The sequence below is a fragment of the Dipodomys ordii genome, unplaced genomic scaffold (assembly GCF_000151885.1).
Source record: "Dipodomys ordii isolate 6190 unplaced genomic scaffold, Dord_2.0 Scaffold43, whole genome shotgun sequence".
In the NCBI taxonomy this organism is placed as follows: Eukaryota; Metazoa; Chordata; class Mammalia; order Rodentia; family Heteromyidae; genus Dipodomys; species Dipodomys ordii.
This window is the reverse complement of record NW_012267259.1, coordinates 133,105-156,996: the sequence shown is the minus strand read 5'-3', so window position 1 is coordinate 156,996 and position 23,892 is coordinate 133,105. Positions and strand designations below refer to the sequence as shown.

The following is a 23,892-nucleotide window of genomic DNA, read 5'->3' as shown; positions in this document are numbered from 1 at the left end:
AGATTCATAATTAATTAATAAAAAGGTTATTCTTGACTTCCTATATCCTAAAGTTTTTATTTTGGAACTGGATATTGGCAATATTAAAATTCAAATTATACACATAAAATACAAAATAACATATATAGAGATCCATTCACATAAAACCTTACACTTTCTTCAACTACCAAACATCAATTACCATAAGTCTGCTTTTGTTAAATTCTTACTCTATTCTGATACAAATTTTGGAGGAAATAAAAGATCTCAATAAGCTATAAAAGAAGAAAATGTGCACAGCTTTTCAAGAGGTAGCAATGAGTGATCTATAAAAACTTCAGGATAATTTCATGCTTAAAATAATTTCCATAGACTTAACGAGAGAATCCAAATTCCACAATCTGAAATCATTTCTTTTTAAAAACTTTCATTTCTTACAGTACATTTAACAAGTAGTATTCATAAAGTTCAACAACTGTATATCTGTTTCTAGTTAGCAAGCCAAATCCATTAGGACAAACTGATTCCTTGACAGAGTATCTTCATTTCATTTCTTTTGCCTTCCTCTGACTTGAATAGAATTTAAAGGAAGTTCATGGATTTGGAGAGAGTTTATTTTCCATGCACTGACTAAAATGCCTCTAGACCTCCAAAAATGATAGCCAGAGAGGATAAAAACTACAGAATCCACCATTGTTTGATATTCACATGGAAATATAAATGCTAAAGGAAGAAAGTAAAAATGTAGTCAGGATTGGTGTTCACATAAAAATTCTGCAAAGCCTGGAGCTCAGGACAATACAGTCAATAGTTACTGTGCTAATAACACCCACTCATCCTCTTGATATATTGCCAGTTCCGTTCTCACAATAATTAATTTGATACAGATTCCCAGAGATATTTGTTCTACATTGATTTTCCATATCACAATTTCATTCCCACATTATTCAAGGAAACATCAGGATAGTAAGTTATAAGCTATTATAATCTCGTATAAGTGATAGCATGTAGAATGGATTATTGAAATGAAAAAGTCTCAGATGAATTTTGTTCAATTTATGTTGGAATCTTGAGTCAAAAGAAGTTTATCCTGATGACTGTTTTGCTGAGAATGTGGAATTTAATGTACGTTTGCATGTTTGTATGCATTTTGAAATGGAGTCTCCTTATATTTCCTGGGCTGTTTTCAAACTTGTGTGCTTAAGTAATCCTTTTTGCCTCAGTCTCCTGAGTATCTAGGGCCACAGGCATGGACCTGAGTTTGTATGTGGAGTTTTAAACTCCAGAAAGTGCTTAAAGGGTTTCAGTTTGTTATAGGATTTAACTTTCTATACTTCAACTGTCATTGTGTATAGAAAAATTAGCTTATGGTCTTCCTATTGATATACACATTTGAGAAATCCCCAGGGTGACTACTCAATTTGCTTTGGGTTTTGATATTAATTTATTTACTCATGATCAGATTCCAAGAAATGATTTATTTGGCAAAGTGTCCAAAATTCATATGAGTCAAAGAGATTATGAGCACTCGTGATTATCTATTTGAGAATGGTAGCAGCACAATGTTTTTTTGTTTTTTTTTTTGCTGGTCATGGGGCCTGAACTCTGGGCCTGGGCGCTGTCCCTCAGCTCTTCAGCTCAAGGCTAGCGCTCTACCACTTGAGCCACAGCGCCACTTCCGGCTTTTTCTGTTTATGTGGTGCTGAGGAATTGAACCCAGGGCCTCATGCATGCAAGGCAAGCACTCTACCACTGAGCTACCTTCCCAGCCCCAGCAGCACAATGTTTTATGTAGACTCCTTGCTTGTGGATGGAGATATTTCTCTTTGTGTAACAACTGTTAACTTCTATACGAAAAGCATTTATTTACTCATGTCCTCCACAGTTAGCTTTGAATACCTACTGTGTGCCAAGTACTTGGCCAGGCAGGCTCTGGGGATTCAGAGATCGAAATCAACACTAGTCTCTGTCTTCATTTGCTGACAGTCAAGAGGAGACAGTCTAGCTACACTAAAGTATGAATACCAGGATAGGGATCTACATAAAATACCATCTAAGTCAGATGTAGTAGTGGATGCCTGTAATTCTAGAACCTAGGAAACTGAAGCAGGAGAATCACACATTTGAGACAGCCTGGGCTACACAGTAACATTTTGTCTTAAAAAAAAAAAGAACAAAAAATATATAGTAATATAACCAAAACTGTAAGGTTGATGTGTTCTTTTAACAAATGGATATACAATTCAATTATTATCACTGAAAAATAACATTTAATGATATTTAATTTCTTTGCATTCACAACTAGAATATAAGAGAATGAAATGTCTTTTCTGAGGACCTGATAACTCAACGTGCAGTTTTTAGCTTTTATGTGAAGTTTTCATTTTCATAGTAATTATAAATGTAGATGTAGATTATCAGGATATTTTAGTGACCCCAAGATATATCTTTCTTTAAGTGATAGTTATTTGCATTAAGTAATCCCTTAAACAAATTCAGCTGAGCAGCAATACTTAGTTCAATGGAAGTTTGGGGGGATTTTGTTTTGTTTTGTTGAGAATCTCTGTATAGCCAGGCTGGCCTTTGTCCTTCTGCCTCAGCCTCTTGAGGCTGTCCTACCCTAGAGTTTTTCAGTTCATGATTTTAATTCAGTTCACTCCCACTTCCACCTTTCAGTCTTATTAGTAATTTTCTTTCCAGCAATTTTGAAGAGTTTATATTTTTCAATGATTAAATGGGAAAAAATTCATGCAAAAACTTCACATGCAGAAGATGTACTTCTGTATAATTAGAGGAGATAAATTTGCATGAAGCTCTTAAGCAGTCAAATTTCCCCAGGAGTCAGTAGAACTTTCATGTACAGATCTGCTTAAAGATCTGACCTATGCTTAAAACCAAGTCAGATAGATTGAGGGACAGTAGTTTGATCAAAATATTACCTACTCAAAAATATAAAGGAGCTTATTTCCTTTGCAACCCCAGAGTGAGGTTTTGCATATCCATTTTGAATAACTTCAGTGAAGTTAAGTGATTTGAAATTGAATGCAGTAGGGTAAGCTGGTGAGACAGCTCAAAGTGATTGCAGGTCAAAGAAATGGGGGACAGTGGAGTCATCCCCACTTTTCAGTCCCTTCCATTGTAGAAATGCCAGCAGTATCAGACTCGGAGTGTGGCTGCATCTTGTTATATGTATAGAAGTTTTAAAATCAATTTGATTTCCACTGGTATGATTCTCTAGTGTACTTAATATGCTGTGGATGGATTTCTGAGAATAGTAAGAGGCAGTTACACTTCTCATGAATATATAGCGGATGAGGCACTCTGATTTATTATTCCATTCTATTTTAGAGCATGCTTACAATTTTTTTAAAAAAGGCACAAGAAGAGAAATTCTTAGAAGCACATACTAGTAGATCTGAGTTATAATTCTCTCACTAGAGAACTGTGGGTAGTTTGTGTTTCAGGTTATCTGCCTGTAAATTTTGATAAAACCTCTCATCTCTACTATAAACATTTTTTGTATAAAGTATTTTGAAATCCTTAAATATATATTTCTTTGTGTTTATAAAAAGTTCAGATATCAATTTCTTTGTGTTTATGAAAATTTTCTCTGCTTACTAATATTTTTTTAATTTATATAAAACTCCAGGAGATAGAGCAGGACAATAAAAGCCTTCCCAGAAAAAAATATGAAATAGCATTAACTCATGATACTAGTTCTAAAACTCAAGAGAAATCTCTTTGTTTTGTTTTGTTTTGTTTTTTGTTTTTGTCAGTTATGGGACCTGAACTCTGGGCCTGGGCACTGTCCCTCAGCTCTTCAGCTCAAGGCTAATGCACTACCACTTGATCCACAGCGCCACTTCTGGCTTTTTTCTGCTTATGTGGTGCTGTGGAATCGAACCCAGGGCCTCATGCATGCAAGGCAAGCACTTTACCACTGAGCCACCTTCCCAGCCCTCAAGAGAAATCTTGAAGTGATTCAAGATTAACTAATCAAAGAAATTTAATATACTTATTCAAGGAGCAATGTGTATGCAACTAAAAATAAATTGTGATCATAAGTTATAAAGTTTGATCATTATAATCTCACTAGTATTGCTTACTGTATTTTACTAGTGGAGATATAAATAGTTCATTTTGTGGTACCACCTATTCAGAGATACTGATTTTCTCTTCTGTTCTGTAGTCTCACTAACGTTCTAAACAGGATAGGAGAAGCAGTTTATTGTAGAAAAATTTAGCACCCAGAAATTTGCAGAAATCTATATAGCACTGATAGAGGAGAAAATTATTTAATCTGGTCTCCTATGTAATTATATAATGTCTTGATTTTATTTAAAAAAACTTTTAAAAAAAACTCTTAAAAACACCTCTTTATGGGCTGGAAAGGTGGCTCAGTGGTAGAGTGCTTGCCTCGCATGCATGAGGCCCTGGGTTTGATTCCTCAGCACCACATAAGCAAAAAGAAAAAAGCCGGAAGTGGTGCTGAGATCCAAGTGGTAGGACACTAGCCTTGAGCTGAAGAGGGAGGGACAGCGCCCAGGCCCAGAGTTCAGCCCCCACAACTGACCCCCCCAAAAAGAACCCAACTCTCTAAACCATGTGTTTTGCTAAATTATTCTTATATGTACTTACTATACCTACTGAGATTAATTTTAGTCTCATCCAGCTTGTACTTACAAGATACATTGTAAGAAAAAGAAACAATCTCAAAGTACAGAAATATCTCACTGCACAGCCTTATTCCAGCCAGAAAGGGCATGGTAATGCAGGAAGAAGTATTGGGAACAACACACATAGACCATCTGCAGCTTTAATGGCAAGGCATGCTCACTCCCCTGTACCAGAAAACAGACAGTAGCATGAGTTCCTGTGAACTACAGAAACATCTAGGTGCTTGACTAACATATTTATCCAAATATTAGAATGCAAGTGTACCTCATCTATAGACACAGTCCAAATCAAAACAATGCCATCTACTAAAGTTACCTTTGAGTGGGGGTCAAATAGCACACTTTCTATAAAGAGAAGCGTTTTCTCCAAATGCATTCCTTCAGGTATTATCAGCAATAAATACTTAGTGGAGGGATATGGAGGCCCTTCCAGTGATAAGCAGCTTGCTGGCTACTGCTTGCTAGGACAGTGCCTCTGTGTGCTAGCTGCAGGCTCAAGGAGAGTTTAAAAAGGAGACAGTGAGGACAAAGGTGGGAAAGAGAGATCACATTCCTATAGGGTGGGCAAAGGCCAAATCTCTTAGTCTTTATGCATATGCTTGGCATTTTCTAGTGTGCCCAATTGATACACACAATTGAAGCCTACATACAGGCTATCCTATTTAAATAATCTTACTACTTTCAGAATCTAGCTTGAGAACAATATCTATTTGATCAACAGAACAAGTCATCTCACCTGCTTATTTGGTTCATAGATGATTAAATGAGCTTGAAGATTGCATTGTGTCTAGCCCTAGGTTTGATCTCCATGAAATAAACTAAAAATAAATAATTAAATGTAAAATAAATAATTAAATGAACTCTAAACATATAAAGTATTTTCTCGCTGGAAGCCATGGCAGACATATATGTTAATTAATATTTTACATGTTTTAGTTAAAATTTAGTGCTATAGTTGTACTTGTTCCTAAAAGAAGATTTTAGTCAAATGGGAAGAAAAATTATTTTCCATTAGAACAACATATATTTCCTGAAAAAACTGAAAATATAGACTTCGCTTAATTTAGTCTGAATATACAAATGGGTCAAAATATGTATATATGCATAGAGATGGATTAATACTTCAAAACTCCTTACTACACTGATGAGTTATAATAGTATTAGTTGGTATTTCTTTTACAAACCAGAAATAATTAAATTAAGTGTAGCAAGTATTTGTGGAACGTAGTTGTACCTTCCCCTAGGGTAACTATGATAAGAGTTGTCTATAGGACAGAAACTCCCTGCCACCAGAAAGCCTAACTTCTGGCTGAGGAAGACCAGACTCACCTTAGTGAGCCACTACAATATTGAGTGCAAAGGGGCACAGGAAAGATGCTAGCCATTTAGAACTTCAGCTTGGAAGGAGCAAGCCAGTGAGATTGGCCCAAGTGGAGAAAGACTTATGGGAGAGAACAATCAGTCTGATTAGACCGCTATAACAAAAATATCCTAGGCTTGACTTAAACAGAATTTATTTCTCATAGGTTTGGAGGCTGGGAAATACAGGATCAAAGTATTAGTAGATTCAGTGGCTGGTGAGGACCCCGTTCTAGATTCATAAATAGTCCGTTTCTTGGTATAGCATTACCTGGCAGAAAAGTGGTAGGAAGAGGCCCTTAGGTTCTCTGAGTAGGGCACTAATCCTGCCCATGAGGCTCTGCCCTCATGACCTAATCAACATCCAAAAGTTGACCATCCCTAGTACCATCACCTTGAAAATTAGGAATTCAGCATAAGAATGTTGGGGGATCTAAGCATTCAGTCATGATGAGCAGGTATTTTTATGGCATTCTCATTTGGAATGGGAGTAGGATGAAAGAGGAGGAGTCTTAGGCAAGAGAAATAAGCGACAGCAGTGTCATTCAGCAGAAAAGAGAAATAAAGGCCTGAGTACAAGAAAGGGTTTGTGTGGTAATAAACACATGTTGGCTCAGTAGGTAGACAAAGTGTTGGGAGACCTTGAAGCCTCTGAAAGAGGAGTTTAAAGTAGACATTGTGTTATAAACTAGGAGGAGCCATTGCAGGTCCTTGACCAGAGGTGTTTAAGGAAAAGTGTAATTACTGTAGTTGCTTGATGTTGACTGATTTGAGGGAAGAGATATTTGCTGTTTGGTTTGATTTCCTTTGTAAATCCTAGTCTCCCATCATTTGCTATTTACCTATCATATATTTACCTATTATATATATATATATCATATATTTACCTATTATATATATAATATATATATATTATATATATATATAATATATATATATATATATATACTGCATCATGGTGCATTGTCTCATCCATCATCTTGTATCTTCATTATCTGATGGCTAAATGAGGAGGTTGGGTAGAACATTCACCTGCGTAAGCTAGAGGACCCTAGAGAGACTTGGAAAGTAAGAACTTTATAACTCTGGCCCTTTTGTTTCTGGTTGCACTAGATACCAGTAGAATTTATTTGATGTGCACAATGCTGCCTTTACCCTCTGAAAGGAGCAGAATTCACAGAAACCATGTAGGCCATAATAAACTGGTCCTGTCGAGGGGTGCACCAGCAGAGGACTAAGGTTGACACACCCCAAAGCAATAGCCTTCAGTCACATCCATCCACAGGAGGCCTTTTATGCTCTACCTATTCATTACTTTCCAATTTCTAGTCACTCAGCTATTTCTTCTACAGTCTGACCCAAGACATAGAGGAGGCCAGGCCTTCAAGAAAGATATTCTACCCATGTATATATATTTCCATCTGTATCACTACATCATTAAGAGCTCTATGTTTCCCTGCTTTGACTTTTTTTAAAGGGAAATGCAAGAAGGAAAGATAGCATTTTAATTTGAGGATGTTTCCAAATGCATTCATTAATTTTATAAAAGTAAAATGCAAACTAGGCATGGTGGTTGCATACTTGCCATCTCAGGCACTGGGGAGACAGGGAGGAAGACTGAAGCAGGAAGCCATCTATTTAAGATGAGCCTCTAACCCGATGGGATATTTATAAAAACTGGAAGCTTAAAGACGGGTGCCGGTGGCTCACACCTGTAATCCTAGCTACTCAGGAGGCTGAGATCTGAGGATCGAGGTTCAAAGCCAGCTGGGGTAGGAAAGTCTGTGAAACTCTTATCTCCAAAAAACCACTATAAAACCAGAAATAGTGTTGTAGCTCCAGTGGTAGAGCACTAACTTTGAGCTGAAAAAGCTGAGGGACAGCGCTCAGGCCCAGAGTTCAAGCCCTATGACCGACAAAAAAAATTTTTGAAGCTTATTGTCAAATCACATTTATTTAATCTAGTACTAGATTGCCTTTTTTTTAGCCAGATGGAAAACATTAGCAACAATAGTGAACAAATATTCAGGCTCCCAAAGGTCATTTTTAACCACCATTAACGATCTGGTTTTCACAGATTGGTAATATACAGAAGGCAACAGTCCAGGAAAACTGCACAAAAGGCAACCAAAGCTGCTTCTGTGCTCCTTATTTACCCAATGTTTAACTATTTTTTGAACATTTTGCAAGAGAGAAATTGTATTCTTTCAAGCTACAAATTGCAACTCAGAAGTTGCAACAAAATATTTGTTTGAAATAGACACAGATGCAGAATATTAATAAAACCTCTACAAAGCTGAGATGGGAAAGCTTATTCTTAATATCACTATCAGATTTTCCTGTGGTTAATGCTTCTATTTATTAGCTACTTAGTCATTTCAAATCTATATTAAGCTACTAATTGTGAAATGGAAAAGAAATGCATGTTGGAATACCATATTTCAAGTTATAAATTTAATGATCAAATTAAAACAGAATGTAAGATAAGCAGGCCAGGGGCTGGGAAGGTGGCTCAGTGATAAAGCGCTTGCCTTGCATGCTTGAGGCCCTGGGTTCGATTCCTCAGCACCCATAAGCAAAAAAAAAAAAAAAAAGCCGGAAGTGGCACTGTGGCTCAAGTGGTAGAGTGCTAGCCTTGAGCTGAAGAGCTGAGGGGCAGTGCCCAGGCTCAGAGTTCAGGCCCACGACCGGACAAAAAAAAAAAAGATAAGCAGGACACAAAATACACTAATCTATATGAATCCAAAAGGTCTAGTCTATAACATGATAACAATGTGGCTTCTACAACTGCCTATTTAAGAACAAATGATCTGCTGGGCACCAGTGGCTCATGCCTGTAATACTAGCTATTCAGGAGGCTGAGATCTGAGGATCACAGTTCAAAGCCAGCCTGGACAGAAAAGTCTCCATGGGAGTCTTATCTCAAATTAACCACTCAAAAACCAGAAGTGGTGCTGTGGCTCAAGTGGAAGAGCACTAGAATTGAGCACAAAGAGGCTCAGGGACAGAACCCAGGCCCTGAGTTCAAGGCCAACCAAAAAAAAATAATAAAAGAACAAATGATCTCATTTCAAGCATGCTTTGAGCAGTTAAAAAGAATTTTAGAATTATATAGTTTTATTGACACCTTGTAAGTACATAGTTTTATAAGTGTATGTTTTTCTTCTTGTCTTGTTCTGGTTCAATACTGACTGCATGACTATGAAGTTTCTACTCAGATGTACAAAACTGCAAATAATATGCAATTATCTTCATTTCAAAATACTGTTTATTACACTTAGGCATGGTAGCACCTATAACTCCAGGAGGCTAAGGCAGGAAGATCTCAAGTTCAAACCAAGCATGGGGTAAATAGTGAGATCTTATCTCAAAAACTTTCTAGACTCTCTTGTTGCTTTGCATATTAAAGATTTGTTATAGATCTTCATGCTACTCTTCTTTAGATAATAGTATGTTTTAAGAAAAAATACTGAAATCTATAATTAAAAGATTTTACAGATATTTCCTCATTATTTTCTTATTATATGGAAAAGAAAGATACAATGTCACGATTCAAGCATGCCAGAGCCAAGCTGGGAAGATGGTTCAGAGGTAGAGCACTTGCCTTGCATGCATGAGGCCCTGGGTTCAATTCCTCAGCACCACATAAGCAGAAATAGCCGGAAGTGGTGCTGTGGCTCAAGTGCTAGAGCATTAGCCTTGAGCTGAAGAGTTTAGGAGACAGCACCCAGGCCCAGAGTTCAGGCCACGACCGACCAAAAAAAAAAAGTGCCAGAGCCTATATAGAGAGGTCATGGCCAGGAAAAGTGGAAATGAATGCTATCTATTAGAGAAAATGGTTGCCATCTGAGAACATAGGGCTGCCAATATATCTGTAACTATGCATTTGCATATGTGCATATATGTCTATATACACATATGTTTTTACATACACACATGCATGTGCATACACATAGTCCTGACAGCCATTAGGTAAAATATAGAATTACCATTTGCAATTTCATGTTGAGGATTTTCCTGTCTGTCTATGACACTGTAGTATAGGTTGCTGCTTTAGGAAAAATTCTGTTTCCCTCTTTATAGAAATTTTTACCTTGACAATGAAATCTCCCAGTATTCCTACAAGTGCCTGGGGCCATTACATTCCATTTCTTGCTAAGGGAAATGAATAGTGAGGAGAGAATTGAAGTGATGAATTTAGGCCTACGCCGTAATTTAGAATTTACAACCTCCTGGGGTTCCTCTCAGTAACAACCCAAGACACTTTATTGAAGTCTTCTTGTGTGTCCAGTTCTTTAAGGCACTAGCCATAGTGAAGACAGAGCTCCTGTTTTTAAGTAGCACAAGGCCCAATGGGTGAGGAAGGGGAAGAAAGAGCACTATGCCTAAGACCTGTACAAGGTGCTCTGGAGACAGAGAGGAGAGGGCTAGCCCCTGGGGACCAAGGAGGGGAGAACCCATAAAACCTTGTCAGAATGCTTTTAGCTGTACTACCACCACTCTTTAGACAAAGGCGGAAAATTTAATTAAATTATGTGGATATTGAGGAAGTCTATTTGAAATTTGAAAATATAATTATTTGATTAGCTGAATGAGTGGATTTCTTTGGTACATTTAGGGATTTTCTGGATTACGCCGACTCACTCTTCATCAATATTTGCTTTTTATCTTGCCATCATTTTACTTGGCACATAAGCCAAATTGATAAGAATAACAATCTAACTTTGTGCAAAAGTACAGTTAAATCTCTTTTGTTGGGTTTGTTTTGGGTTTGGTGCTGGGGATTGAACTGAAAGCCTTGTTCATGTGTGTTACCACCCTAATTCCACAATATAGTTTTTATTGGTCCAATGTGAGTAGTCCAGAGAGTATTAGGAAACAAGTGAGCATTTTACAAACTAATCGAGAACCGATTTCCTATTTTTATTCAAGTTAATTTAAAAGAAAAAGAAAATCAAGTCATCAATTACTAGAAAACGCTCCAGACTGATTACTGCTCCCCAAAGGACAATTCAAGGCCTTCTATCATATTCTTTTCCATTGTCCCACATTTTAGAGACCTCCAAATTTTTATAGGCTCTGCATCTGAGATCTTAAGGGTCTCCTAGTTGAAACTGGGCTTCTTCACTTCAAGGAAGAGGAGAATGCTGATAAGATTTCTGCCTGAAATCTTGACTGGCTCAGCCTCTCCTTCTGCCTACTCCAGCAATCACCATTGTTGTCAAGAAAGGGTAGACAGTGGTGGCTAGTGAGAAGAAAAGATAAATAACGTCAGAATCCTGCATTCATAAAGTTGCTGTCCACAGGCAAGGCAGGCTCTGCTCTCATTTTCTCATTGCTCTTTCCATAGTTCTGGGGAACTGTACACGAGTAAATGAGAACATCTGGTTCTGAAGACTTCTAACCTCAGTTGATACTAAATGAACTCTTTGTACATTTTAAAAGAAAAACTTTCAGAAAACAGCCTCAGTGAAACTAATAACATTTTTCTTCTGTTTTTGTTTTAAAGGTGAACACACACAAGAAACCAATTCACCTCATTCACTTAAAAAAGATGTAGAAAATATGGGAAAAGGTAAAGAAAACTTTTAATGCCTATAGGATTTCTTCTCTCTGACTGAGGAGATAAGAGGAGGATATTTTTGTTCTGTGCCATATTTTAAGCTTGACAAGCAACATATGAATAATATATGGACCATTGGGTGGATATAATTGAGATTAATGCATACATATCAATCAATACATGACACTGTAATACAATACTTTAAAATAATATATTGCATTGATTTATATTCATGGATTTCTGCACAAAATCTATCCTGTGTCTATGCAACTCTTTTTAAACTGGTAAAATATTTTGTCTTATAATAATAAATTGCCATATATAATGGTTCTCTGGAGAGTTATTTGTAAAGATTAGTAAAATGACTCTTCTTTTTTCTCTATTAGAAGAACTTCAGAAGGTTTTATTTGAACAAATAGATTTACGGAGACGACTAGAACAAGAATTCCAAGTGTTAAAAGGAAATACATCTTTCCCAGTATTCAGTAAGAAGTCACTTTTATTACATTTTTGACATTTGATTGCACTCCTATTACTAATACCAAGTACATGATTCTAAGTATGAAGTGATTAAGCACAAATCTCCCAGACCTCCCATGGATTGTCCAAATATTCATAAATTTTAGTTTCTTATGCATGCTTTGATTTGGTTCACAGATACAATTTCTTATAAAAACTTTCTATTTTTATGTATTGATATATGTGTATGGTATGTGTATGTATACACATGTTATATAAGTATTAAAAGATGTACATAAGCATACAATTCCATATGTAAGTCTACTACTATATTCAGATTATATTTAGATTATAATTTTGAAATAAAACAATTATTCAGGTATTATTCTCTAAGATAGGAAAAGAAAAGAGAAATCACAATTAACTTTTATTCTCAGATAAGTCTGAATCACTGCTTAGGGTTTAGATAAGTATAATTATGAAAATTGAAACTTTAACTGTTCGAGGCACACAAATTTACAGTAGTTTCTCCTTATTCTTAGGAGACATATTCTGAGATCCACTGTGGACACTTGAAACTTCAGATAATATTGAATCCTCTATGTACTTCCTATATACCCATATCTATGATAAAGTTTAATTTTCAAATTAGATACAGTAAGAGATGCACAACTATAACTAATAATAAAATGTAAGCACATATTATAATAAAAGGTATTATGGAATCTTACAGTTAATATTTTTGCACCATGATTTACTGAGGAAAGTGAAAGGGAGGGAGGCTACCATGATTAAAGTTGTATCATTTTAGCAGTATTTTTGTTAGTTGTGAAACTTGAACCCAGGGCTTGGGCACAGTCCCTGAACCTCCTTGTGCTGCTCAAGGCTAGCATTCTACCACTTACACAGCTCCACTTCCAGTTTTTGAGTGGTTAATTGGAGATCAGGGTCTCATGGGGACTCTTCAGCTGGGGCTACCTTCCAATCACGATCCTCAGATCTCAGCCTCCTGAGTAGCTAGGATTACAGGCCTGAGCCATGGGTGCCTGGCTTCATTTTAGTATTTTTGCATTCTCAATTCATTTTTCATGTTAAAATTCCACTCCAAATGTGTGAGCAGACGTTGTTGCCTAACAGCTTTTTTTTTTCTGTCATCATTGTAGAACTTTAAAAACACTTTGTAGTAATACTAAGATTTCTAAAATTCTTTGGTCTAGTCTGGGTCACATTTGGATTAATACATTCTAGGAGATTTCCCCAAGGTTTTTGGAGTATATTTAATCCTAGTCTCATCTTCAGAGAAAGAAAAATGAAAAAGAAAATAGCACGCAAACATTTTTCAATATCTAAATGTTAAATGAATTTTTCCAGGGATACTTTTTTAGAATGTCAGCATGCCCTTTGCTATTAATCTGGGCATCTCAAAACCTGAGTTGGCAATTCTTGTGCCAGAGCCACAGACTAGCATATGGAAGAATTTCCAGTAACTGACCATTTCAGTTCTATCCAAAATGCCAGGAGGGAGACCTGCATGCTGCACCAGCGCTTCCCTATGTTTTGGTCAGCACAACTCAAAAAGTAAACAAAAAACAGGCTCAAGATCATTTGTAAACAGATCGGGTTTCATATATATAGGAGTAAGGACTCAGTACAAAGGTAACTGCATGATTGAAGGGAGCACTGACCAATCACGGGAGCAGCAGGGTCTGCCACTTAATGATCTCTTGGGAAGTAAAAGGGAAGTTTAGGATTCGCAGGGTTCAGAGAATGTCTCTGAACCTTAGAATAAAATTGAGGGTAGGAACATAGTCAATAGCTTTTGATATGTGTAGATTTGAGAAAAGAGGATCATTGAAAACATATTTGAAGCTTTACAATTTTTCAAAAGGATCCAGGATTCTCTAACTTCTAAAATTGTACCTTAAGGGAGATTATTTCTTACAATTCCTTCAATCAGTGAGCAGACATTGAATGACTTGTGTCCCCATAGCTGGGGTTTATCTAATAGTTGAGTTCATGGATCCCTGCTTTTAGACCCAGCAGAGTAAGTCCAAATTTTACTGAATCTCTAAGTTCTCTATCAGCATTTCCCAAAGCCTTTATAGTCATAATTTATTCTATTAATAAAAGCTAAATTAATATTCATCTGAAAGAATCCACAATAACCATTAACTTCCAACGCGAGACACGTACAACATGTTTATGTTTTTAAAAAATGTTATAGTGATACAACTGACCATTTACAACTCAGATGGAACATTCATCTTTACTTTGTTTCTTATTTTGTTTTGGGGGTTTTTGTTTTGTTTCCTTCTTTTGGGTTTTTTTTTGGTTAGCACTTGAGTTTGAATTCAGGGCCTAAGTGCTGTGCCTTACTTTTGCACTAAAAGCTACTACTCTACCACTAGAGCCACAGCTCCACTTCTCTGGCTTTTTGCTATTTAATTAGAGAGAAGTCTCATGGACTTTCCTGCCCAGGTTGCCTTTAAACCTTGATCCTCATTATCTTTAGCCTCTTGAGTAGCTAGGATTACAGGCATGAACCACCAGCACCCAGCTTATTCATACTTTTGGTCTGAATTAATTTGTGTCCTCTGTAATTGCCATATACATGAAACATGTTTGTTAAAAAAGACAAAATTTTCTCCTTTTTAATCTATAACATACTCTACTAAGCAAGGAAGTTGTACGTGTGTGTGTCACAAGTCTTGAGTAATGCATGGTTCAGACACATCACAAAGAGACAGTCAATTGTGCACAGATGAAAATAGCATATGTACATGGTATTTTGTAACTAAATGTGAGGGGCCCGTGGGGCTAGCAGACAGACTTAAATTCACTCCAATGAAAAGGAGAAACCCCCATTTTGTAAAAACCATATCAGAATAAAAGCATAGAGGAATCTCTGTAGGAGTTTTCTAATACCATTCATGAGGAGGTGGATAAGCTAATGCCCCTAATATAAAACACTGTAGCACTTGCATATCACATAATATATCCTCTGATATATCTCAAATCACCTCTACAGTACTTACAATCCCTAATGTAATAGTAAACAGTTGTTATACCATATTGTTTAGGGAATAATGGCAAGAAGAAAATATAGATGTTCAGAACAGATGCAGTTAAAAAAAATGTTTCCATCTAAGATTGGTTGAAGCCACAAATTCAAGACCCTTAGGCCAACTGCATACTAAAGGTAGATTTTGCGCTTTGATAAATTTCTTTCTCTATCTCTCTCTCCTACCAGATAACTTTCAGGATCAGATGAAAAGGGAATTAGCCTACAGAGAAGAAATGGTGCAACAGTTACAAATTGTAAGATATATTTCTACTTCAAAATTTCTGCTGCAAAAAAACAAACAAACATAGTTTGATGGGGTTGTTTTCAACTCCCTCAATCTGTATGAAACTGTGATTTCTGCCAGGAAATCTTTTGGTCCACTTACCTCTCAGCTGGTTGAGATGCTAATTACCAAGAGATTTACTTAGGCACAAAGTAAACAGATGCGACAGTATGTTTCCTCCAAATGTAACTACCTCCCATGTGTTAATAGACAGATGTGTACATTGTCTCTGTGGGCAACCAAAGATACCTGCATTTCCTCATATTCTGCAAACTTCAGACCACAGTGCTGGGGTACAGTGGGGCTGGGCAAAGGGTTGCTGTCTTCTGTACTTTGCTTCTTTCTCCAGCCAGGTTCTCTCTAGGGTCAAAAGAACTTAATATCCACACAAACAGTAACAGGCACTTCAAGGATGATAAAAAGAAAGAATTATCGCATAAAGTCTGTCAGTCTGTCCTACCCATTCCTTCCTTTGAGTGCTCTATTTATATGGAAATACCCCCAGAAAGAGATCTGATTAATGGAGCACTTTTGTTTGTAGTTTTTGTTCCCTGAATTCTTCACCCTGTATCCTCACATAGACACATCTGGCATTATTCGTTAGTGCTTTTAAATAGATCTCCCAAGCGTCCTCATTTTCTTAAGTAGAATGGAGAAAAGAGTTTCTGCACATTATTCTCAGGGTATTTCTGGTCACCTGGATAAAGACATATGCTGGTCTTTAGTATTATTACCAGCATTATTACTATAATTTGGGTTGTTTGAGATGTTTGAGCTGATATCTATTATTCTTAGACTATTAAGCATGTGTCTATGCACATCTTGTTCTAAGAGATAAGCATCTAATTCTCTGTCAGGATTATTTAAGAAATACAGTTGTCAATGTCTCCTTTCTGTATTAGAAAAATCATATTTGTGTTTATAGAGATTCCTGATAGTTGTTTTAAAAGAAATATTGGATTTCATCATTATTTGTCCCATATTAAGGGTCAGTTGCTTGTAACTCTATACTGCCATTTGCAGCTCAAGTGCTCATTAGCTCCCAGATCTGATAAACTCTGCACAGTATGCTGCTGCAACAAAGTCTACATTTATGTATTAGTTTTGTGTGTGTGTGTGTGTGTGTGTTGTTTGAACTGAAATTCACTGGGGAGTACTGGATTTTGTTAATGGGTTGATAATAAATCTCCCACAGAGGGTTAAAAAGAAATGTGTATCTTACTATTCTCAGCTTCTGATTTCTAGATAATATGAGCTATACTCACTTGCTGTGAATATATATATATATATATATATATATATATATATATATATACATATTGTTTTCCTCCTCCAAAGGAAGAAATTAAATGTAAGATTGGAGGCAGAGGGCAAAAATTACTTATTTTACACAGGGCATCATTTCCATATTTTTGAGAAAAATTTCCATATACAAAGCAAGCAAAAATTATCATTTCATTGTGACAGCAAGTATAGCAAAATGGACTTTTGGAAAGCAAACTAAATATTCATTTCAGAATCCCTTCTTAAGGCCAGATTTGATTTGTTTTTCTTTTTGTGATGGTCCTGGGGCTTGAACTTAGGGCCTGGGCTCTGTCCCTGAGCCTTTTTTGCTCAAGTCTAGTACTCTACCACTTGAGCCACAGCTCCCCTCTGTCTTTTTTGGTGGATAATTGGATAAAAGAGTCTCATAGACTTTCCTGCCTGGGCTGGCTTCTAACCATGATCCTCAGAGCTTAGTCTCTTGAGTATCTAGGATTATAGGCATGAGGACTGGAGCCTGGCCAGATATGTAATTTTAATGCTTATTTTTCTTTAACATTTTATTTCTTTTATAAAAGAGGAAACGATATTGCCTTCATGTAACAAGCAGGTAGTATTTATAGAAAAGGAAAATGTCTCAGGACTTTTGAGATATTTAGTCCCTGGAAGATATGAATTGGTATGAGTAAACAGTTTTATTATACTGTGTTGCAAAATATTTTATCATCATGTATTCATCAATCTAGACAAGTGTTACTCATTTATATTCCTGTAGATAGTAAAGTATTCCTGGTAGCAAATTAAGCAGTTTGCAAGAAGCTAGAATATTTCCCCTAGCCTGGTAGGTACAATATAATTCCTGATATTCATAAAAATACATTTGGGCTAACAACATAAAAATTGGTGTAATAGACATAATTTGTCCCTTCTGCTTCCTCTGCTTCCCTTGGGACTGCTACCACAAGAAGACCCAGAACATCACCCTGCCTCCAGCACCTCATACCAACCCTAGTACTAAGTAATCAGAAGCCTATGCTTATTGAATATATCACCATCTATAACTCCCACTGACCCAACTCTGATAAACAGATAGCAGTCCTCTTAATTCTTTACCAAATTCTCTTGGTCCTGATGCCCTCAAATGTTCTTTTATACCTTAAACACCTAATACAGGAAAGCATACTAGTGAATTAACACAAAGCTTAGGTACAACTACTGCTCAGTCTGCCACTAATAGGCATGAGCTTTAAAGTCTGCACACTTGGGCTCAAGACTCATCCTTTCAGTTCATGGAAATGTCGGTTCCCTCAAAAAGAAAGGATTGTAAGGCTTAACCTGACAGGGCGATTGAAAGGTACATGCACATAATAAACATGAACTGCACATGCCAACAGTAGGGTAATGCCAGCATGAGTGATCAGTTGAATGTCATTGCCCTTATCAAAGGAGTATCTCTAATAGTGGAATTAATAAGCCTTAATAGCCAGTGTTGTTTTTGTTTAGGAAAGATTCATATCTTCTGTTTGTTTTGTTTTTGGGTCGGCTCGTTAGCCTGAACTCTGGGCCTGGGCGTTGTCCCTTAGCTCTAAAGCTCAAGGCTAGCGCTCTACTACTTGAGCTACAGCGCCACTTCTGGCTTTTTTCCTTTTTGCTTATGTGGTGCTGGGGAATTGAACCCAGGGCCTCATGCATGCAAGGCAAGTGCTCTACCACTGAGCCACCTTCCCAGCCCAAGATTTATATTTTCTATGTGCCTGCTATAGAAATGAAACAACAGACTCAATATTACTTGAACAGTAATTTATCTAGTTCTGTATTCAGCTTTATGTATGTCCTAAATGGAAGGAGTTATCTTTTGAAAAAATCCTCTTCTACCAGTACTGGGGTTTAAGCTCAGAACCTCTCACTCATTTGGCTTGTCTGCTCAGCTGGTGTTCTACCACTTGAGCCACACCTCCAGCCTAGCTTTTTGCTGATTATTTTGAAGATAGAATCTCATAGTCTTTTCTGCCTGCATGGAGTTGAACCTCAATCCTCCAAGTACCTGACTAGAAAATTCTACCTAGAGATTATTAAATGGAGTTACAAATCTTTCTGAATATTTGTTGAATGAGTATATTCACCAGTAAATAGGATTGCATAGTTTCCTTCCTGAGAGAAGAATAATCCATTTAAAATGATTTTATATTTAAACTTTACAGAGCACATATTATAGAATAGGCCTCTTTTTTCTTTAGATGAAATATAAACCTAGCTTACCTTGTAATCATGAAGAATTCAAATATATTAAAGCCATCATATTTTGTAATGATTCCCATAGACCCACAGTGCATTTATGCTATTTTGTTACACAGTGTTCCTGTTCAAAAGACTTATATCAAAAGCATCCTGGGTATCATTACCATAAAAAAAGAAAACTTATGAATTTCTTTGGATCCTACATTTTTAGATTCTCTGCTGACTGATTTCTCCACCAGTGCTTCATTTTCCAGTTTGTTAACTGCAAAGTTTTGATAACTATACAGGCAAATGATTGGCTGTCCTTGTACATTTATGAATGGATGTATATGCATAGCAATGTGAGATTTAAATCATATGTACAGTTAATTTATGTTAACTTTTATACATGGTTACAAGTTATCTCTTCTAAATACTGGTTTAAATTTTGAGCTTTGTAGTATTTGACAGTCTGCATCTAAGACCTTTCATATTTCATGCTCTGAGTTTTTGAAGACTTAAAGCATTTTCTTTACTAAACTGGATTTATTTATACAAAACAAAGATATTTATTATTCTCACTAAGAACTAAACAGATTTAAAATTTAGCAAGTTCATGAAAATGTAAATATTCTGTATAATAAAGGACAGAGGACTTCTCATTTCCAAATGGATTGTGATTGTAGGAAACATACCTTCAATTTAAAAACTAAAATCCATTGTCCCTTAAGATTAGAAAAAAGCAGAAGATACTTCACTCAGTGAATAACCTTTTGATTAGTTATTCTAGGAGCATGAATATATTCAAATACAACCTGATCTGAGACCATTAGATTGCTTGATAATCTTTTAAATATATATATATATATATAGTCTATTTTTCAAATTGCTAATTTGGCAATAATTTTTATGCATGTATATCTGTGTATAAGTTATTGCAATTTGTTGAATGTATGGTTTTTGTAGTGTCTTTTCTTTCTTTTTCCTCTGTTTTTAAATCCTAGTTCTTGAAGGACAGTGTAAAAAAAATTACTTAGCATATGAGCCACCCAGACTGACATCCTTCAAGCTTGCTTTATAGATACCATGAAGCAGGTAGATTGTGCTGGTCTTAAAGTGCCCTCTGCTGTTTTCACAGAATGCTACAGTCACATGCAGTTATGGAGAAACAGCCCCAAAGTTCTTCATTAAAAGCTTCAATTGAAATAATGTTCAATCAGTAGATTTAGTACTAATGTTTCATCCACTGTGGACTTGTAAAAAAGCCGTTTACCTCTTCCCAATGGTGGTAGCACAATGCTTCATCACAGGGAAAGGAGCAATGGGTCCTTGTCTTTGTTGGCAAGCACTGGCTCTTGGGCAAGGACACAGCTCCACAGTGGTAATGTCTTTTCTTTGGAAGTGCTCCAGTATTCAATAGCCTTGAAACTTGCCTGGGTTTCTGTGGCTCAGCCTAGACACTTCTTTTAAATATGTCGCCCTCCTACTCCCCTTTTTTTAATAGGCAGAAATTTGCTTTTTGCTGCTATATAATCAGAAAAAGATTCCTGGATCACTGGAGGATGTTGGTTTTGTGACTTAGTGTGCATCAAAAGGAAGTCCCTAGACTTGATGCAAATCTGAACTTCTGAAGATGCCTTCTGAAGATTCTCCAGCAACAGACCTTGGCTACTGCGCATCTTTTCCTAGTCGCTGATCTAGTGCCCTCCATCTTGACAGTGCACTCACTTCATCTCACTTTGAGATGGTGACTCACTTGAGTGCCTGAACTCAGGCTCTTTCTTAGCACAAAGAAGGAAATTGTCTTTTTTTTTTTTAGTAAGGTCCCAATAATTGCGGTCTGTTATAGTCCACTGAGTCATTTTGACGTTATACACTTCCAATTTGGGGTCAACAACCATCTTAATGGTTTCCAAACTGTCCCAAATGAATAGGAAGCTTCTGTAAACCTATTGTAAGAGATTTCTGTGGAACAACTAGCTTAAATGAAGCCTTGAGAATCCCAAGTTTCCTGGTCGAGAATGTCTGTCATATCTAGAAATCCAGTTTTATATTTTGTGGATTCTGAAACACTATCTGATTAGGAGACACCTTTGCTTCATGAATCATGAAGAGAAAAACTTTTAACAGTAAGATACCACCAATTATAATACATGCAATATTAAGAATTTAAAATATGGTGGAGCATGTCTTGCAATCAATGGAGTCATGTAGTTTTTATGAACCAGTGAGTCCTTGGGATAAAATAATTTGTATTATTCATGATTTAGGACTTCTGATTAAAAGTACGTGATGCTCAGCTGATAACTTTTATTGTCTTTATTGTTGTTTGGCTTGTCTTTTATTTTCATTTAAATAAGTAAAACTAGAATCAGAGTTCATGTGGGGATAATTCTTCACAGCAATTTAAATTCTAGCTGAGCGATGGGATTCAAATGTGCTTACTTGGAAATGTCTTTTTTCCTCTTCCTTCTCAACTATCTACCCTAATGAAATTCTTCCTGCAAAAAAGAGAAAGGCATCTTGACTTAGCTCTGAAAGCAGTGATCTTCCAGTCATTTTTTTCGAATTAGTGTCTGCTGTTTACTTGCACTAGTGATGTTAATTTACATCTCCCAGTACTTGGCACAGAACAGACACTAATGCTTGCAGTACCTAATCTTAATGTAAAAATGGCACAAACAACTCTGGAAACTCAGTGTGCCCCATAGTTGTTTTTTAAAATCATTTCTTCTCATCTAACAGCATTTCATTTGAGACTGGTAAATTAGGCATTTAACAAGAGAGGTGACCTTTGTGCTTTGATGTATTCCAGTATACAACACAATGGAAACCAAGATTCAAGGGTGTCTCTTTGAATAGCAGGTGTAGCATAACCTACAGTGAAAAGAAGAGGTAATTAGAGTAGGTCCCCATGTAGGTGTTCTTGTCATAGTTATCTATCTGATCTCAGCCCACGTCTGAAAATAAGAGATTAGGATACTGAACTTTTTATGTTACTATATGAATCATTAATTTCAAGGCTTCTACTTATGCCCTTTATCAGATATGTGCCTACGTGTAGCTTGTGGTTGTGTATCAAAATAAGGATATGATTATTTTTATCTTTTTTCTTTCCATTAAAAAGTGTTGGATTAGACTTACCTATTATGATAGTAAAATGGTGTAGATCCTTTTAATCACCAACATCATTGTGAATTCATAGCCTTGTCCTATTACTAAAGGTTTGCATGTGTGGACTGGTGGATTAAAGAATAAAACATACTCCATTGACATGCTAGTAATGTATAAATGTATATAACAGCAATTGAAGTTACTGCCTAAGTGAATGAAAATCATTTTAATTTCCCTTACTGTTTTATGTAACATGATATATTCTAAAAGTCTGAGTATTTGTTTCTTTTAATGTAAAATAGATCCAAATCATTATAGTTCTGAGGTTAGCCTTGTAATGATGCTGGTAGGTGACATAATGATTGAAGAGAGCCTTAACTGGAGATTGTGGAGAAGCAAAGCTAGATAATATGTCGAACTCATTTTGAGTCATATGAATTTCCTAATGAAAAGTATATCAGATGTGGTAGGCTTTGTTTACAGTCGCAGTATACAAAAGTATTTTCAAGTTTATTTGCATAAAAGTTTTGCACCCTAATTTTTATATAGTGCTGTTATTTCTGATGTTTCTTATCAGCTACTAGGAAACTATCCAAAGTCCTAGTTTATACTTATTATTACGAGTTGTAATTTATAAGGATAGCATATTTGGTAAGGAAATCACTGTAATAAACCTAATGATCACATTGAACCAGTTTGTAACATTCATGCTTTGTGACTTAAGAGACATTATAATTCACTTTCATATTTAAATAAAAAAGGAAGAATACCATACTCTTAGAGGTAACATTTTTGAAGGCAAATTTTTAAAGTAGAAGATCACATGTTCGCCTCAGGGACCAGCTGTAACAATCACCAATGTGATCACTACTTCGGTCATCAGTGTGTTTTAGATCAGGCTTTAGCAACGTTGAGCACCTGAGCAGTCCAGAGAAGATGGATCCCTCTTCTCCTCATGGAAGATGTCTTGTCATTCAAATTGCCAGGCACAAGAAAGGATCTCTATTACACATTTATCTCCAAAATTAACCCAAATATTTTTGTTTGTGTCTGCCTTACAGATCCCATATGCAGCAAGCTTGATTAGGAAAGAGAAGCTTGGTGCCCATCTCAGCAAAAGCTAAAAGGGTAAGATCTCCAGAGAAAAGAAGTTTTGTTAAGAATCCATGTTATTTCCGGCTATCTGCTTTTAGTGATATATTTGAAATAGCCAAGGGATTGGTAAAGTTCTGTCCTGTGTTTGTGTTTAGCAGTAAACTTTGCTATACCTGGGAATGGGACTTCCTAAATGGATGGCTAATTCCTTCTTACAAATTCCATGGAAAATTCCTAAAACTAAGAAATTCTCCATTCAAATCTACAAAAGTGACCTTTGTTCTGTTTTGAGGTTTTTCTGACCTTTGAAGATTCTGTCTGGCACTCTTGTTATTGTCCCACTGGAATGTCACTATAATGCTTATGGTATTTCTCCTTTGCTTCCAAAGTCTTCTACAGACCTGACTTTCAATGAATTACTATAGATGATGATATGAATGTTTGAGGGGCACTTTGGACCTTGGAACCCTTCTATTTCAGGAATAATAATTTATTCTTCACCTAAACCAGTAACGAGTTCCTCAGTTGAAACTAGTTCAAGGTCACATACCAGGCAACAATTTAAAAGGCAAATAGGTTGGACAATTTTTTTTTGTCAGTCATAGAGCTTGAACTCTGGGCCTAGGAGCTGTTCCTGGGCTCTTCAGCTCAAGGCTAGCTCTCTACCAGTTGAGCCACAGTGCCACTTGTGGCTTTTTTTGTGTATTTGGTACTGAGGAATCCAACCCAGAACTTCATGCATGCTAGACAAGCACTCTACCATTAGGCCACATTCCCAGCCCCATGTTGGACTCTTAAGGGAAAGCAGACAGTGAGCATT

At 36.4% G+C, this 23,892-nt stretch overlaps 1 protein-coding gene across 1 annotated transcript in view; it reads left to right on the top strand.

Moving 5' to 3' along the window:
• The window catches only part of Skor2 (SKI family transcriptional corepressor 2), a 29,372-nt gene extending 6,271 nt beyond the window's left edge, over window positions 1-23,101 (top strand). Inside the window, exons 5-8 of the mRNA XM_013018881.1 lie at window positions 11,524-11,589; window positions 11,964-12,062; window positions 15,287-15,354; window positions 23,039-23,101. Of these exons, the coding sequence (XP_012874335.1) occupies window positions 11,524-11,589; window positions 11,964-12,062; window positions 15,287-15,354; window positions 23,039-23,101 (296 nt within the window). The remainder of the gene's footprint in view (window positions 1-11,523; window positions 11,590-11,963; window positions 12,063-15,286; window positions 15,355-23,038) is intronic.
• Window positions 23,102-23,892: the final 791 nt, after the last annotated feature.